The following is a 16,551-nucleotide window of genomic DNA, read 5'->3' on the forward strand; positions in this document are numbered from 1 at the left end:
CCTCTAAGGAGCCTTTCCTAACCCTCACATGCAGAATGAATCACTCCCTCCTCGGACCCTCCAAACCACTCTGCCAACTGTATTACAGCATTTCTCACATGCTATTGTGTTACTTGCTCCTGCACCCTTCCTCTCCTCTCCCTTCTTCAGCCCATTTAGATTGTGAACTGCCCACAGGCCAGGGTCACTTCCTTTTCATATCAATTTTTTTCCAGCTCTTACCACAGTGCCTGGCACATGGTAGACAGGAAGGTCATTTTATTATTCTAATTGGCTGAAGGACTCTCTTCACAATCATGAGTCTCTGGCTCAGAGCTGGATGGTGCATGTCCAGGCCCCAAGTTGAATGCCAGCAACAACTAAGGAATAAATATTGGACTGCCAATATTAGTGACAAGCTACTCATTGATTACCTTAAGCCCAATAAATATTTACTGTGAACTAATTGAAAAGAGAATAAGAATTCAGCCACCACTCCAGGAACACCTACCATGTGCCAGGTGTTTTATGTACATTATCTCATTTTATCCATATAACAACATAGAAAAGTGTGATTATCCCCTGTATTAGTCAGCCAAAGGGGTGCTGATGCAAAATCCCAGAAGCCTGCTGGCGTTTATAAAGGGTATTTATTTGGGGTAGGAGCTTACAGATACCAGGCCATAAAGCATAAGTTACTTCACTCAACAAAGTCTATTTCCACATGCTAGAGCAAGATGGCTGGCAACATCTGCCAGTGTTCAGGCTTCCTGGGTTCCTCTCTTCCCAGGTCTTGCTTCTCTCTGGACTCAGGTCCTCTCCTTTCTCCACAAGGTCAGCTGTAGACTATCAGGTGAACGGCTCTGTCTCTCTCTTCCTCTGTATTCTTCTCTTGTCTCAGGTCATCTATTCCCAGGGCTTGCTTCTCTTTCCTCCGTGTGCTTACTTCCTGGGGCTCCAGCTCAAGACTCTAGCATCAAACTCCAAATCAAAACCCCAACATCAAAATCTTCTACTCTATTCTTTTGCCATGTCTTTTATCTGTGAGTACCCACCCACCAAGGGACAGGGACTCAACATCCTACTGATGTGGCCCAACCAAAGCCCTCATCATAATTTAATCATGCCCAGGTACAGACCAGTTTACGAACATAATCCAATATCTATTTTTGGAATTCATAACTATATCTAACTCCTACATCCTCTTGACTGAGGAATGAGGAGAATTTGCCCAAGGTCACCCATGATGGTCTGACATCATTACCCAGGATGGTCTGACAGCAAAGTATATCTACTATGTCCTGTTCTAATACCACACAGGGAATAAATACATCTCATGAGAGCAGAAAACAAAAATCCGGGGGTCACACAAAAGTTAGGGAGCTCATATGTGAAGCTGGCTTCAGAGACATCTTCAGGGAAGACTGGCCAATGAATGAACTGTAAAAACAAATAGAAAGAAAGCTCTTGAAGAGTTAATCTTCTTGGTGCTGCGTAGGATGCACCAGTGCATGTCAGTGAAGTAAACACTGAGATATTGGGGCTCCTGCAGGGGAGTCTCCAACATTACACATGGTTTTTTTTTCCTCTCTGGTCAGTAAGAAGGGGATGAGAAGTACCTGCCAATTTATGAACCATCCCTAAAGTGCAAGCGCCAAAAATGCACCCACGCCCCCTTCCAAGACAGGGTAGAGAGGCTCTGTTTCTCCTCATCCCAAAATAGTGATATCCCTTTATTTCCCCCCTACCTTGGGAGGAGGGTAACTGGTCTCCCTCACCTTGGACAGGGGAGGTGTCTCCTTTCTCCTCCAGCATTGAAAAAGGGGTGGTTCTATTCTTTTTCTCCCTGTAGGGTGTGGTGTGTGCGCGCAGAGGGGGTGCGCGGATTATTTCTTTTTCCCTCACCTGGAGGTTGAGGAGATGGCACCTTTCTCCTCAGTTTTTGGAAAAGAGGTGGCCCTTCCCCCCCCCCCCCCCTTTTTGTTCACTAAAGAGTCTGCATGTGTATGTATAAAATTGGGTGGGTGGGGCGGGTCCTTTCTCACCTTAGGGTAGGAGAGCTGACACTTCTGGCCCCTCCATGGGGGAATGTGGGTGGTTTTTTCGTCTCAGTCTGAGGGGGGGGGGCATGACTCTCGTTCTCCCCACCCGAAAAGGTGGTAGAGACCCTGCCTTCCGTCCCTCAACCCCACCTCGGAGAGGAGGACCTGCTCCGCATCCTTTACCCGCAACATGCACATGCTCAGGTTGCGGGAGGAGTGACGCTCCAGCGTCCCCAGATCCCGCGGCGCGGGGGCGGGCGGCTAGGAGTCCCCTAAGCCCGCAGCCAGTCGGGGGCGGGGCGGGCTCTGCGGCGCGGGGCGGGGCGAGCGCTGGCCCCGCCCCCGCCCCGGCCCCGCCCGCGCCCAGCCTCGCGCCGCCGGGCTCGCGGGGCTCAGTCGGCCGCGGCTGTGTGCTGGGCTCGCGGCGCGCGGACCGACCTCCGCAGCCTCGGCCGCCTCCGCCGCCGCCGCCGCCTCGCCCTCTGCGCTCCAGCGGGCCCCCCGGCGCCGCCGCCCCGCGCGCCCCCAGCCCCTGAGCCAGATGATGAACTTCCTGCGGCGCCGGCTGTCGGACAGCAGCTTCATCGCCAACCTGCCCAATGGCTACATGACCGACCTGCAGCGGCCCGAGCCCCAGCAGCCGCCGCCGCCGCCGCCCCCCGGCGCGGCCGCGGCCTCGTCGGCGCCCCCGGCCGCCTCGCCGGGCCCCGAGCGCAGGCCGCCGCCGCCGCCCGCGCCCGCGCCGCAGCCCGCGCCGCAGCCGGCCGCGGCGCCGTCGGTGGGCAGCAGCTTCTTCAGCTCGCTGTCCCAAGCCGTGAAGCAGACGGCGGCCTCGGCGGGCCTGGTGGACGCGCCCGCGCCCGCCGCCGCCCGGAAGGCCAAGGTGCTGCTGGTGGTCGACGAGCCGCACAGCGACTGGTAGGTGCCCGGGCCGCGGCCGCCGCGCGGGGCGCGCGGGGCTCCCGGGGCCGCGGGGCGCTGAGGCGACGACGGCCCCGGGTCGCCGAGGAAACAGTCGAGCCCAGTGACGCGGAGGTTCCGCGTGGCCCCGCAGGGAGGGCAGGGAGGGGAGGCGCGCGCGTGGGGGGGTGTTGGGGGTCGCGGGGTGGGTAGTGGTCGGTGGCACTGATGGACCCGGAAAGGAGAAACCTGAGGTAAAATATTTCTTCAATTTTCTCAAATGCCCCGAAACAAGTAAAAGAAGGAGCTACTTGACGGAACAGAGAAGGGGCTTAAGAAGTAGACTTGTTTTTTTTTGGGGGGGGAGGGGAGTGGGGGGAGTCTGACTTTTCAGCTAAGACAAATAAATAAAAGCTGAGGTGAAAATGGTCCCAAATCGCCGAGGGGATATTGAAGGCCTTTTCAAAAAGATTTTACTTTCTGAGGCACGGAGTGAATTTGGGATGGAAGTGGGTGTCTGGGGGGAGGAAGGGGATCGATGGTGGGCGTTTTTGGTGGGCTTTCTCCCCCTGGGTGGATGACGGCTGGCTCCAGGCCTTGCCTTCGAGGCTGGTAAAATCCCCGACGTGGTGGCCCGGCCGGGGGGTCGTGGGCTTTTAGCCCTTGGAGCACGGCCGAGGGGCGCCCGGGAATAATGCAATTCTTGCATTTCCTGCGGCAGGGAGGGGGATGTGTGGATTTGTTTGCTTGGTAGGTGTGTGGTGGGTGGAAGTGATGGTAGCCTTTTTCAGCTGGAAAGATGAAGACTGAGGTAAAATATCTGAATCATTAAAGGGACACACAACTGGAAAGAGATCCGCCTTCCTGCAGTACACAGGGAACTTCAAGATTTTTATTATTATTATTATTATTTTTAAAGATAGGGTGCAGCTTTCCAACTCAGAATGGTGAAGTGCTGGGGTAAAATGTTGCCCTTTCGTTGGTAAAAGCATGAATGAGGTCCGTTTGAGACAAATGAATAAAAAGAGGTTCTATTTTATGTAGTGGGAAGTTGGCATAGGAGGTGGTTGCCTGGGTGGTGGTGCACCTGACTGGCGAAGGGGAGACAGCTTGAAGAAACGACCAGGTGAGGAATCTGGCGTTGCACTTTTCTCCAGGAATATGGGGAAGTTTCGTGTTTTGTTTTTATTTTTTTTATTTTTCTTTCTTCCCTTCAGAGGGGTTGAGCTTGGAAATTGGACCTGTGTGCTCTCTCCCAAGAGGGAAACACAGAGAGACCACAGCGTTGTTTATCTCTGTTTCCTCTTTTGGCTTCCTCGCTGCTTTTCTCTCTCCATCATTCTCTCATTGGGAGAGCTGGAGGGAGGGAGGGCTGCTGTGGGTGTGGTGGAAGTGAGATGCAGATGTGGAGTTGCCCGCCTGCTGGCCGCTAATGTGACCATTCTGAATAGTCCTGTAGGAGACTTGTATGGTTGGTTTTTTCTCTTCATGACAGTGGAGTGGAAAATCTGGAGGGATCTTTGCCAGGAAATGACAAACTCACTAGCAATAGCATATTGAGGAAAGTATAAGAGCATACGGTGGGTGCCATTTGCAACCCCCATAGGAGAATTACTCTAACTCAGTTCAAATCAACAAGTACTTATTAAAGGGGAAGGGAAGGTTACTAAGCTTTATTGAGCATCCATTAGGTGTCAAACACTGTGCTATAATACAATGTGTCGTTGAATTCTCACCACAAAACTGAGATTTAGAAAAGATAAGTAATGTGCTTACGGTCATATAGCTAGCAAATGGTGGAACCAGGATTTGAACTTCTACCACTCCACTGTGTTATATTGCCTCTCCATTATTATTATATTATTAACAATATTAATAATAACTCTCTAGGTGCCAGGCACTATGGGGACTTTAAGGAGAACTCACACTCAAATTTGGGAGACAAGAAGGATCCATGAAAAAATTATAAAAGGAATCTAGAATTATTGGCTTGAGACAGTAAGTGTTAAAAAGGCCTTCAATAAATGAAGTGATTAGTGAGACTCCAAGTTATTGGAGAAGGCTTTACAAAAGATGAATCTTGAAGAAAGGCTAGAATTTGAAAAAGGAGAGGAGGGACGAGAATGACACTGGTGTTTCATTTTTCTCTGCAAGAATCTTGCCAGATCTCCTATCTTGTTGAAGGGTTTTGCTTTGGGTCTAAATATGAATTAGAGACCCAGGAATAGGGTAGATACTAATTTGTATGGGTACGATGAGGCTGCTGCAGATCTATGTTTAGTTATAAATGCTTCAGTAGCTTGAACTTTGAAACTCTCCTTGGGTAGTATTACTCTCTAGGAAGTTGCTTGGCATGAACCAGAGAATTTGCCTTGCTATAGAGACTGGACTTCTGATGGAAGTAATAGAAACCACTTTTCTGTGGACTGATTCCCAACTGTTTTCTCATTTTTTCTGAAGATAACATCATTGATTTATTAAAACTCATAAATCCAGTTTGAGTCTAGTGCTTGACAGCAATTCTGTACTTCTGTGTTTCTGTGCTTGCTGGCAATTTCCAGAATCACAGAGTTTGTGTTCTTCTAACATGTGTCTAAATTTGTTAAAAACAATTCAGTTAAATATTAATGAACAGTTTTATGGGAAGGTCTCTGAGTTAAGGTGTAAGTATCTGTTTATGACATGTGTAGTGACAAAAAGGTGCTTTTTGCTCTGAAGACTCATTTTAGTAAATTTGTCTAACACATTAAGCAACCTAGATTGTATTTAATGACCAGGTGTCATATATACTCAATATTATTTTCTTGGTGCTTGAATAAGAAGTCAAAGTGTATCTTTAAGAATTTAAGAATATTGCACCCATCTGAATTATAGATCGCTAAAATAAAATAAAGAGGGTTTTAGCAAGTATTTAAATAATTGGTGACTTAAAAGAAGGGCTTAAAATAGGAAGCAGCCTTTTTTTTTTTTAATTGACTTTGTAAAAATGTTACATTAAAAAAAGTATATATATATATGAGGTCCCATTCAGCCCCACCACCCCCACCCCACCACTCCCCCCGCAGCAACACTCACTCCCCTCATCATGACAGATCCATTGCACCCGGCAAGTATATCTCTGGGCATCTCTGCACCTCATGGTCAATGGTCCACATCATGGCCCATACTCTCCCACATTCCATCCAGTGGGCCCTGGGAGGATTTACAATGTCCGGTGATTGCCCCTGAAGCACCATCCAGGGCAACTCCAAGTCCCAAAGGCGCCTCCACATCGCATCTCTTCCTGCCACTCCCCATATCCATCAGCCACCATGTCCACTTTTCCCACTCCAGTGCCACCTTTTCTCTGTGGGCCTTGGATTGGTTGTGTCCGTTGCACCTCTGTGTCAGGAGGAGGCTCAGATTCCACATGGATACTGGATGCAATCCTCCTGCTTTCAGTTGTAGGCACTCTAGGCTCCATGGTGTGATGGTTGTCCTTCTTCAACTCCATCTTAGCTGAGTGGGGTGAGTCCAATAAATCAGATTGTAGGAGCTGGAGTCTGTTGACGCTCAGGGCCTGGCTATCATATTGTCAGTCCAGAGATTCAAATCCCCTAAATATATCTTAAACCCCAACACCAACTACAATTCCAGTAAAGTAGGATGAAAGTCTTATGAAAAGAGATCCCATCTGAGTCCAGTTCCATCACGCAGAAACACCAGCTCCAAAGAAGGGCCATCTGACATGGCAGTGAACCCCGTCTGCCATGACCATAGAACCCGTGGGTCTCTTTAGCCCTCTAAGGAACCAATACCTGGGGATTGTATCTACTTTATGTGTCTCTTAGACTCTGCTCAGTTGTGCATAAGGGCAATCCTTCTGACAACCTCCAGACTCTTTTTTAGAGACTCGTAGCCATATAAACTCATTTCTGCTAGGAAGCAGCCTTAATACACAGCAGATTCTGTTGAATCTTACCACTGACCAGGCTCTTAGGAAAACTGGAGGGAGAAAGTCTCCCTCCCCACCCCCACCTTTTAAAAAAATAGCTTGAAATGATTTTTCATTGGTTATTTAAGTTCTTTAGTTTAATTGCACACTAAAGGATCATTGAAAAATGTATCTGTGCCACCCAAAAGTTAAATCAAGCTCATTTACATTGTTAGTAATTATTATTAGTGTTTTTATTTTGCCTGAAAATGCTTGTCTTTTATGGTTAATACCTGAATTTGAAGTGCATTTAAGACTGCACTTTAATGATCTTTTTTGCTCAAAACGAAGAGGTGTCCTTTGGTGTATGTTGCTTTTTCTTCTGTATGTTACATTGTCACTGGTGAAGAGGTAAATTTTCTCTTAGAGCCTCCCCTGCCTCTGTTCCAGTGATTTGTTTCTGATTCTAGGGGTCAAGTAAACTATTTCATCCTAGCTCATCTTAGTGTTTGATGTGAAAATCAGTATAACAAAGGTGTTCTTTTTTTTTTAAAGATTCATTTATTTATTTTATTCCCCCCTTCCTACCCCCCTGCTGTTTTTGCTGTGTGTATCTATTTGCTGTGTGATCTTCTGTATCTACTTCTCTTTTTGGTCTTCTCTTCTCATTTTTTCTCCTCTAGGATTCACCAGGATTTAATCCTGGTTGGACCTCCAATGCGGAAAGAGGTTCCCTGTTAGCTGCGCCACCTCAGTTCCTGATCTCTGCTGTACTTCACCTTGACTCTCCCCTTTGTTTCTCTTTTGTTGCATCATCGTCTTGATGGGTGACTCACTTGCGTGGGCACTGGCTCACTGCGCAAGCTCTCACTGGCCACATGGGCACTGGCTTACCATAGGGGAACTGGCTCATTGCGTAGGCATGCTTTCTCTCCAGGAGGCCCCAGGGATCCAACCGGCTCTTCCCATATGGTAGGCGGAAGCCCCATCACCTGAGCCACAGCTGCTTCCCCACAGGTGCTCTCGATTGTCTAGAGATTGCAGCTATTAAGTTAACATGTTTTTCGAGTACCCTTGTGTAGTATACATATGGCAAGAAATATGAGACATATTATCTGCTTTCTAGGAGCTTACTGTACAGGTAGGTAGATAAGATAAATAATTCTTTTAAAACTTTACTAAAAACCAGCTCCTTTTATTCAAAGTATGGTCCTAGATCAGCAGCACTGGCATCAACCCAGGAACTTGTTAGAGTTATATTATCCCAGGTCCTATCTCACACCTACTGAATCAGAATCTGCATTTGAACAAGATTCCCTGGTGATACATATGCACATTAAAGTTTGAGAAGCACTGAACAAATTAGTGCTAAAGGAGTTGCAACACCAACAACTACTATCATTTATTGAGCATCTACTATGTGTCAGATGTACCAAGCTTTTTACAAGTCTCATTTAGTCTTTGCAACAGGAATGCAAAATGGCACATGTACTGTAAAAATTTAAAAGAGTGAGACATTAATGTGGGCTTGAGTGGGAAGGCACAGCTTCATGTAAGAAGTGAGATTTGACCTTGAGAGATTTGAGCCTTGAAGAATTTGAATCAAAGGCTCAGTCCAGACAATGGATAATACAAGGGAAGTACAGCAGCGAAAAAGGAGGAGACAATGAAGAAACTGGATTGATGTGTTATGTAGGCAGTACCTGTTTCCATTCTTTGATAGTCTTCTGGTCAGCCTTTGGGCTTTTCATTATGGATAGGGGCTTTCAAACTCAGTAGTAAGTATGGATCAGGGCTTGTGAGTGGCTGTAGAGAAATATATGGAGTGGAACTTTGGGGGAAATTCAAGGGAAGTTTGAGCTAAATATTTTATCTATATGTCTTTGTTTCTGACAAACACAAACATACTGATCCCATAGAATTTCATTGTTCATAGTTTCAGTAGCCTGTACATTAGGATTCTAGAACATTAGAGTTGAAAGAGCATTTGGCTTACTTTATAAATGGGGAAACTTTGTGTCTGGAATGGAGACGTGCCTTGCTCCAGGTTATTCAGCTAGTTAAAGCCGGAACCAGAACTAGAATCCAAAACTTCAGTTTTACTACCAAGCTTGTTTTTCACTGTACCACAATACCACAGTATCCCTGGATTTTACCTTCTGAACTACTTTTATCTTATGCCATCTCTGACTCTCAAGGACTAATGGAGACTTTTTTTTTAAAGATTTATTTTTATTTATTTCTCTCCCCTTCTCCCCTCCCCCCGGTTGTCTGTTCTCTGTGTCTATTTGCTGCGTCTTCTTCTTTGTCCACGGCACCAGAATCTGTGTTTCTTTTTGTTGCGTCATCTTGCTGTGTCAGCTCTCCGTGTGTGCGGCGCCATTCCTGGGCAGGCTGCACCTTCTTTGGCGCTGGGCGGCTCTCCTTACAGGGCACACTCCTTGCGCATGGGGCTCCTCTACGCGGGGGTCACCCCTGCGTGGCAGGGCACTCCTTGCACGCATCAGCGCTGTGCATGGGCCAGCTCCACACGGGTCCAGGAGACCCAGGGTTAGAACCGCGGACCTCCCATGTGGTAGACAGACACCCTAACCACTGGGCCAAGTCTGCCGCCCTGATGGAGACTTGATCTTATCATTGTAAGAGTTTGAACTTGAAGGAAACCGAGTGATCAGCAAGCCCAGAGAAATGGAACGATTTCTCCAAGGTTAAATAAAAAGTGATTAACAGAATGGTGATGAGACTTCACATCTTCTGACTTCAACTCGTTTTTTTACTACTTCTAATTGATTTTTCCTCAAATTTAATCCAGTTTGTCCTTAAAAATACTGTTTATGTCAGCTTGTTTTAAAGATGCCTTGTGGAGTTGTAGTAAGTACTTTAAAAAGAACCAACTGAGCACATAACATGAAACTCACATCAACAATTTCACTGTTTATTATTTGTTTTATTGATATTTGTATATATGGTATAATATTGATATATATTGTGTATATTTTGTATGTTTCTTCAATATAGGTCATTTTAAAAGTGGTTGAAGGAACCTCTTAGAGACATAGACATCAAAATCCCACAATCTAATAAAGGTGCAGTAATGCTGACCTTCTTTTCAGGGACCCATTTTTATCTTATTGTCCTTGTCTACCTAAGATCACTTACTGTCTTTCTGTACTCAAGTTCATATCTGTAGCAGCATTAGTCTTTTTTTTTTTAAAGATTTGTTTTTTATTTATTTCTCTCCCTATCCCGCCCCCCTCCCCCATTGTCTGCTCTCTGTGTCCATTCATTGTGTGTGTTTGTCTGTGTCTGCTTGGATTCTTGTCAGCAGCACTGGGAATCTGTATCTCTTTTTGTAGTGTCATCTTGCTGCGTCAGCTCTCCGTGTGTGCAACACCACTCCTGGGTAAGCTGTGCTTTTTTTCGCACAGGGCAGCTCTCCTTACGGGGCGTACTCCTTGCACGTGGGGCTCCCCTACATGGGGAACACCCCTGTATGGCACAACATTCTTTGCGCGCATCAGCACTGTGCATGGGCCCGCTCACCACACAGGTCAGGAGGCCCTGGGTTTGAACCCTGGAACACAGAGATGGGCTATCCTGGGGAATGAAGATGTGACTATCAGAACCTTAAAAATATTTGATAAAAATGTGTCACCCTGTATTCTTAGGTAAACCAGTTTGTCTCTTTGGACTTCAATTCTCTAAAACCTGTGAAATGAGAGGACTGAAACAGACCTTCTCTAAGATCCTTTCCGGCTATACATTATCTTCATGGTACAGATTTTGTGCCATTCTTTCAAAAATTTCAGCTTTGTAATTTTTTCTGTGTGGTAATGATTGTAAATCTTTGAAAGAAGAGGAATATGTCAAATGATGAAATATTTTCTTGGATGGAAAACTCACCTTGGAGTACCTTCCACTCAGTACTTCCTTCTGACAGTATTACTACTATATGGTATCCTGAAAAAGAGGTCTTGGTAGCTGTTGTCTTCTGTGTGTGTGTGTGTGTGTGTGTGTGTGTGTGTGTGTGTATTTTGTCCTCAACAGTGGGAATTGGAGACTTGTGATTGGGTTCTTTTCTCCCTAATAGGCTTAAGAACTTTTGTAGAAACATGTTGAAATGTTCGCTAATGGCATTGATTTCTTGATCCCTGCCATGTGCACAGTGCTTTACAGTTTATACAACATATTTGTATCTATTATTTAATTTTATCTTCACAAGGATCCTTATTGGTAGGTAGGTATTTCCATTTCTTAGATGAATGAACAGCCTATTAAGCCAAAGTGTCAGGACCTGAACTCAGGTTGATAGACTTCTACAAAATATGCCAGATAAATTAGGAGATGATTTTATTCTTATAAAATGGGTTGTTTCTTTTGCAAAAGGATTCACTACAGGATTCATTTAAATAGTAACTTCCCCACTGCTTGATATACACACAGCTTTTTCAGCATCATACCCATTGCATAGAATGAGGGCATGGTGAAACACAGTGCCCTTAGGATAAAGTTACATCCTGTTTTATTTTGTGTCTTTAATGGCACACTGTGTGTATACCTTTAAATCTTGAGACCCTCTGCATTCTCATTGGGTGGCATTGTCATCCGTGATTTTAGCATCTTACCTAGATGCCATTGGATACCAGAAAGCTACACATAGCTCTTTTTTAAAATGTTTTATTTTAAAATAACTTCACATTTACAGGAAGTTGCAAAAATAATACAAAAACAATATCTAGAACCTCAACATATCCCGCATTCAGATACCCAAATTTACCAACTATTAGCATTTTGTCACATTTGTTATATCATTCTATCTGTCTGTCTACCTACCTACCTACCTATCTCTATCTAATCTATCTTCTAAACATTTGAGAATAGGTTGTATACACAGTGCTCATCTAATATTTAACATTATCATGTACATTTCCCAAGAACAAAAACACTTATGTAACTACTTTAAGGATAAATGTCAAAGTTAAGAAGTTTAACATTGATATAAAGCATACAGCCCGGATTCCAACTTTTTCACTTGTTTCATTAATGTCCTTTTGGGCATTTTCTTTTCCATAATTAGTTCCAGGCTAGTATCACATATTTCATTTAATTATCCTTGTCTCCTTAGTCTCTCTCTCTTTAACTGTGGTAACATATATACAACATAAAAATTTACATCTCAGCACCTTTGCAGGGAAGCGGACTTGGCCCAAAGGATAAGGCTTCCGTCCACCTACTACGTTGGAGGTCCGCAGTTCAAACCTCAGGCCTCCTTGACCCATGTGGGGCTGGCCCATGTGCAGTGCTGATGTGTGCAAGGAGTGTCCTGCCACGCAGGGGTGTTCCCTGTGTAGGGGAGCCCCACGTGCAAGGAGTGTGCCCCGTAAGGAGAGATGACCACCGTGAAAGAAAGTGAAGCCTGCCCAGGAATGGCGCCGCACAAACGGAGAGCTGACACAGCAAGATGACTCAACAAAAAGAAACAGATTCCTGGTGCCGCTTGATAAGGACAGAAATGGTCACAGAAGGACACACAGCGAATGGACAGAGAGAGGAGACAATGGGGGGGGAGGGGAGAGAAATAAATCTTTAAAAAAAAATAAACACCTCTATATTAGTCAGGGTTCTCTAAGGAAACAGAATCAACAAGAGATATCTGTTAATAGCATATGTTTTTATGAGTCTCTCACACAGCCGTGGGGATACACAAGTCCAGGTTCCTCAGGCAGGCTGCAACCAGGGACTGAAATGTAAGTCCAGTGAAAGTTCTTGATGAGTTCTGGGAGACATTGGGACAAGCTGGGAAATTCTCACTCAATGCTGGAATCACTTCTCCTTTTAAGGCATTCAACTGATTGGATAAAGCGTCTCTCATTGCTGGTGGCAATCTCCCTGATTGATGTAATTGTAATCATCTGTCTGTGATTTACCACTGCAGTAAAGTCAACGGTGACTCAAGTCCATAAATGCCCTTGTATTACAGGTAACCCAGTGCTTGCTTGACCAAACAACTGGACACAATTACCTGGCTGAGTTGACAAAATAGCCTAAGCATCGCAGCCTCCTAAGCATATTATTCAGTGGCATTAATCACAATCACATTGTTGTCCTACTACCACCATTATCCATTATCCAAATTTTCCATTCCTCCAAACAGAAACCCTGTACTAATTATGCATTAAATCCTCATTCTGCTACCTCTTGCCCCTGATAATCTGTACTCTACTTTCTATCTCTTATATATAACTGTAGAGAGAGGAGAGAATGATCTAGAGGACTTTCCTGTTCTGTAGATACCACTTCAGTGTGGCAGGAAGATGTAGCTTAGAAAAAGACAAGTAACCTTTTGAGAAAATAAGGTAATCATATGCCACAGATGCCTGAACTTTAAGGATGCCCATGCAGTGTAATAAAGAATAGGAGGAAGTATACCGGCCTTGGTGTTTTTTGTGTGACAGTAGGCATTTCAGAAATTTTTGCCATTTCACAGTAAAATTGTAAAGCTGATTAAAATTATATTCAGTCTCCCTACCCTTTCCTTCTATTCCTCTTTTTTTTAAAATTTAAATTATTTATTTATTTTTAAAAATTACATTAAAAAAATATGAGGTCCCATTCAACCCCACCGCCCCCATCCCCTCTATTCCTCTTTTTTAGCAGCATGAAACAATGTGAAGACAGAGGATCAAGGGTCAAAAGACCTAGGATTGAGCTCTTGCTCTGTCCTTAGCTATATGACTCTATAAGAGTTACATGAACTCTAAACCCTTTTTTTTTTTTTTTTTCTTTCCCATTTAACAAATCATCATTGGGGCCCACTGTATGCCAGGCACTGTTCTAGGTTCTGGAATAACAGACAAAAATTAGTTGCCTTATTTGTAACATGAAAATAACAATATGTATCTCACAGCATTGTGAGGATTAAATAGAAGAAGGTTCTGTAAAAACACTTCGTTAAGTATTAAGTGCCATATTAATCATTGTTGCATCCTTCTGTTTCCAATTGCAGGTATCCAACCTATTTTGGTTCTTTTTTTTTTTTTTTGAGTTCCTCAAATTTTATTTTGGAGGTGATTGCCTATTTTGCGTACTTCAGGGTTGAGAAATCTTCTCTAACTTCCTAGATTGTATTGGACTTCTGGGCCCCCTCTGTGTCCTTTCTCAATCCTGTGGATATCTTTATCACTAAACTCAATACAATGATCTTTTTATGCTTCTGTTCCCACGAATAGATCCTATTCTTTGAAGATGGGTTTAGTGTTTTATTTATTTTTGTATCCTTACATCCAGAAGAGTACCTAACACACAGTTTGAAGCCAGTAAATCTTTATCAGATTTAGTTGAACAGGAAAATTCAATGAAACAAAGGATAGAAAAGAACACTGGAGAGGAGCGTATTCTATGATTAAAGGTATATGTTGTAATGTTGAACATCATCCTCATGTACTTCAAATATAAGTTTTAGGATAATTCTACTGTTATGTTCTATGACATACAAATTAACTTAATTATTAATTTTCAACCACTCCAAATGAGAATTCTTTAGAGATTGAATGAGAGCGTCATGGCAGTCTACGATACTGTAAAGTATTACTTGATCCATGGCAGTTATGGGCAGAGCAAAGGCTATATAGGATAAAATTGAGGACAGAATTGCCCTGCTCTAGCCTTCATGATACTTGGCTCTCAAAGAGTTCAGGTTTCTCAAGTTTATTCTGCCTTCTTCTAATATCCAGAGAACCTTCCCCTCACTCTGCAATTCCAGTCTTGGGCTACCCTATTTGCTTGTTTCTTTCTCTTTAGTGAAATGTTTATTTGGGTTATTGGTTTGCCTACACCCTTATCAAAGTTTTGTGTACCTTGTTCCACACAACTTTTCTGGGCTTCCCGTTTCTTCACCTGCAAAATAAGAATGTGTAAATGGTTTAACTTGCTGATCTCTAAGGTCTCTTCAAAGCTGTCACAAACAGTGTATTAGTTTTCTTAAAAAGAAAATAGCTTAAATGGTAAACAGTACAGTGTAGAAAAGAGTTTTGGAGAATCAAAGCAGCATTGTGATTGAAAAATGTTGAAATTATACAGCAAGCCCTTTATAATCTGACTCTGTTTACCTCTTCAGTCTTGCCTTTCTCGATTTACCACCCACTTTGCTATAGCTATGACAAACTACTTAGAGTTAACCGAATGTGCCATTCCCATCTTTATACCACTCCTACTATCTAAAATGCTTTTCTTCTTGTGTCTTTGCCTAGATAATTAAAAAAAAAAATTGTTGAAATATATCACTCATAAATAAACAAGAAGTGTATAGCAATAGTTGTGAACTTACAAAACAAACATATATAACATCATATAAGACTCTTGTACCTTACCCTACCACCAATACCTTGCATTATTGTTAAACATTTTTAAGTAATGATTAAAAAGCATTGTCAAAATATTACTACTAACCAAGGTACTTTTCCCCCAACCAACCCTATTATTATTATATTTATATCATTTATATATGAACATACATAAACAATAAGTGTATAGTGAAAGTCGTGAACTTACAAGCAAACATGCATAACATCATACAGGGGTCCCAGGCATCAGCCCTCCACCAACACCTTGCATTGTCATGTGATGTTTGTTACAAATTATGATAGAATATTGTCAAAATCTTACCACTAATTATAGTCCTTATCTTACATTTGGTGTATATTTCCCCCAACATACCCTGTTATTATTTTGTAAATATATTTTTATGACAGAAATTGTAAACTTGTAAGACAATCATGCACATGTGCAGAATTCCCAAACAACAACCTTCCATCAATATACCACACCATGGTGGAACATTTGTTACAGATAATATCATCTGATTGTTACCATGCCCATAGTGTACATTTGGCACACATTTTCCATACTGCCCTATTAACAACATAGCACATCTTTGGCATAGATGCCAGAATATTACATCATTACTGTGAACCATAGTCCATAGGTTACTCCAGTTGTATTTTTCTCATGCTTCTCCACATTCCCACCACCCTGCAGTAGTGATGTAAATTTGCTCTAGCTAACAAAGGACACTCTTGCATCTGTACCATCAACCACAATTCTCATCCACCTCTTGGTTTACTGTGCTGTTCATTTCCTAGATTATTCCCTAGCATTCTGTCAATTGGCATTTACATCCCTAGACTACCATTTTCAGCTGCATCCCCATTTATAAACTAGCTGTTATTCACTGTGTATTATCATCTACTTTATACATTTCCACACTTTTACAGTAAAGCTAATTAAAACTTCTACATACATTAAACATCAGTAGTCTATCTCAGTCCTCCTCTTATTTCCTTTAAAAATCCCACCACCTACTGGGTCTTGAAGATGTTTTCCTATAATTTCTTCTAGAAGCTTTATGGTTTTTGCCTTTATTTTTAGGTTTTTGATCCATTTTGAGTTAATTTTTGGATAAGGTATAAAATGGGGGTCCTCTTTCCTTCTTTTGGCTATGGATATCCAGTTCTTTCAGCACCATTTATTGAATGGACTGTTCTGCCTGAGTTGTATGGATTTGACAGGCTAGTCAAAAATCTCTTGACCATGCATGCATGTGAGGGTCTGTTTCTGAACCATCAATCTGATTCCATTGGTCTATGTGTCTGTCTTTATGCCAGTACCATACTATTTTTACCACTATAGCTAGGTAATATGATTTAAAGTCTGGAGATG

The 16,551-nt window shown here is 43.2% G+C and overlaps 1 protein-coding gene across 1 annotated transcript in view; it reads left to right on the forward strand.

Annotated features, from left to right (window-relative positions):
* Positions 1-2,466: 2,466 nt before the first annotated feature.
* Positions 2,467-16,551, forward strand: part of SYN2 (synapsin II) — a 218,052-nt gene continuing 203,967 nt past the window's right edge. Inside the window, exon 1 of the mRNA XM_058288638.2 lies at positions 2,467-2,939. Coding sequence (XP_058144621.1) covers positions 2,563-2,939 — 377 coding nt within the window. The 5' untranslated portion in view covers positions 2,467-2,562. The remainder of the gene's footprint in view (positions 2,940-16,551) is intronic.

The sequence above is a fragment of the Dasypus novemcinctus genome, chromosome 26, assembly GCF_030445035.2.
Source record: "Dasypus novemcinctus isolate mDasNov1 chromosome 26, mDasNov1.1.hap2, whole genome shotgun sequence".
Taxonomy (NCBI): Eukaryota; Metazoa; Chordata; class Mammalia; order Cingulata; family Dasypodidae; genus Dasypus; species Dasypus novemcinctus.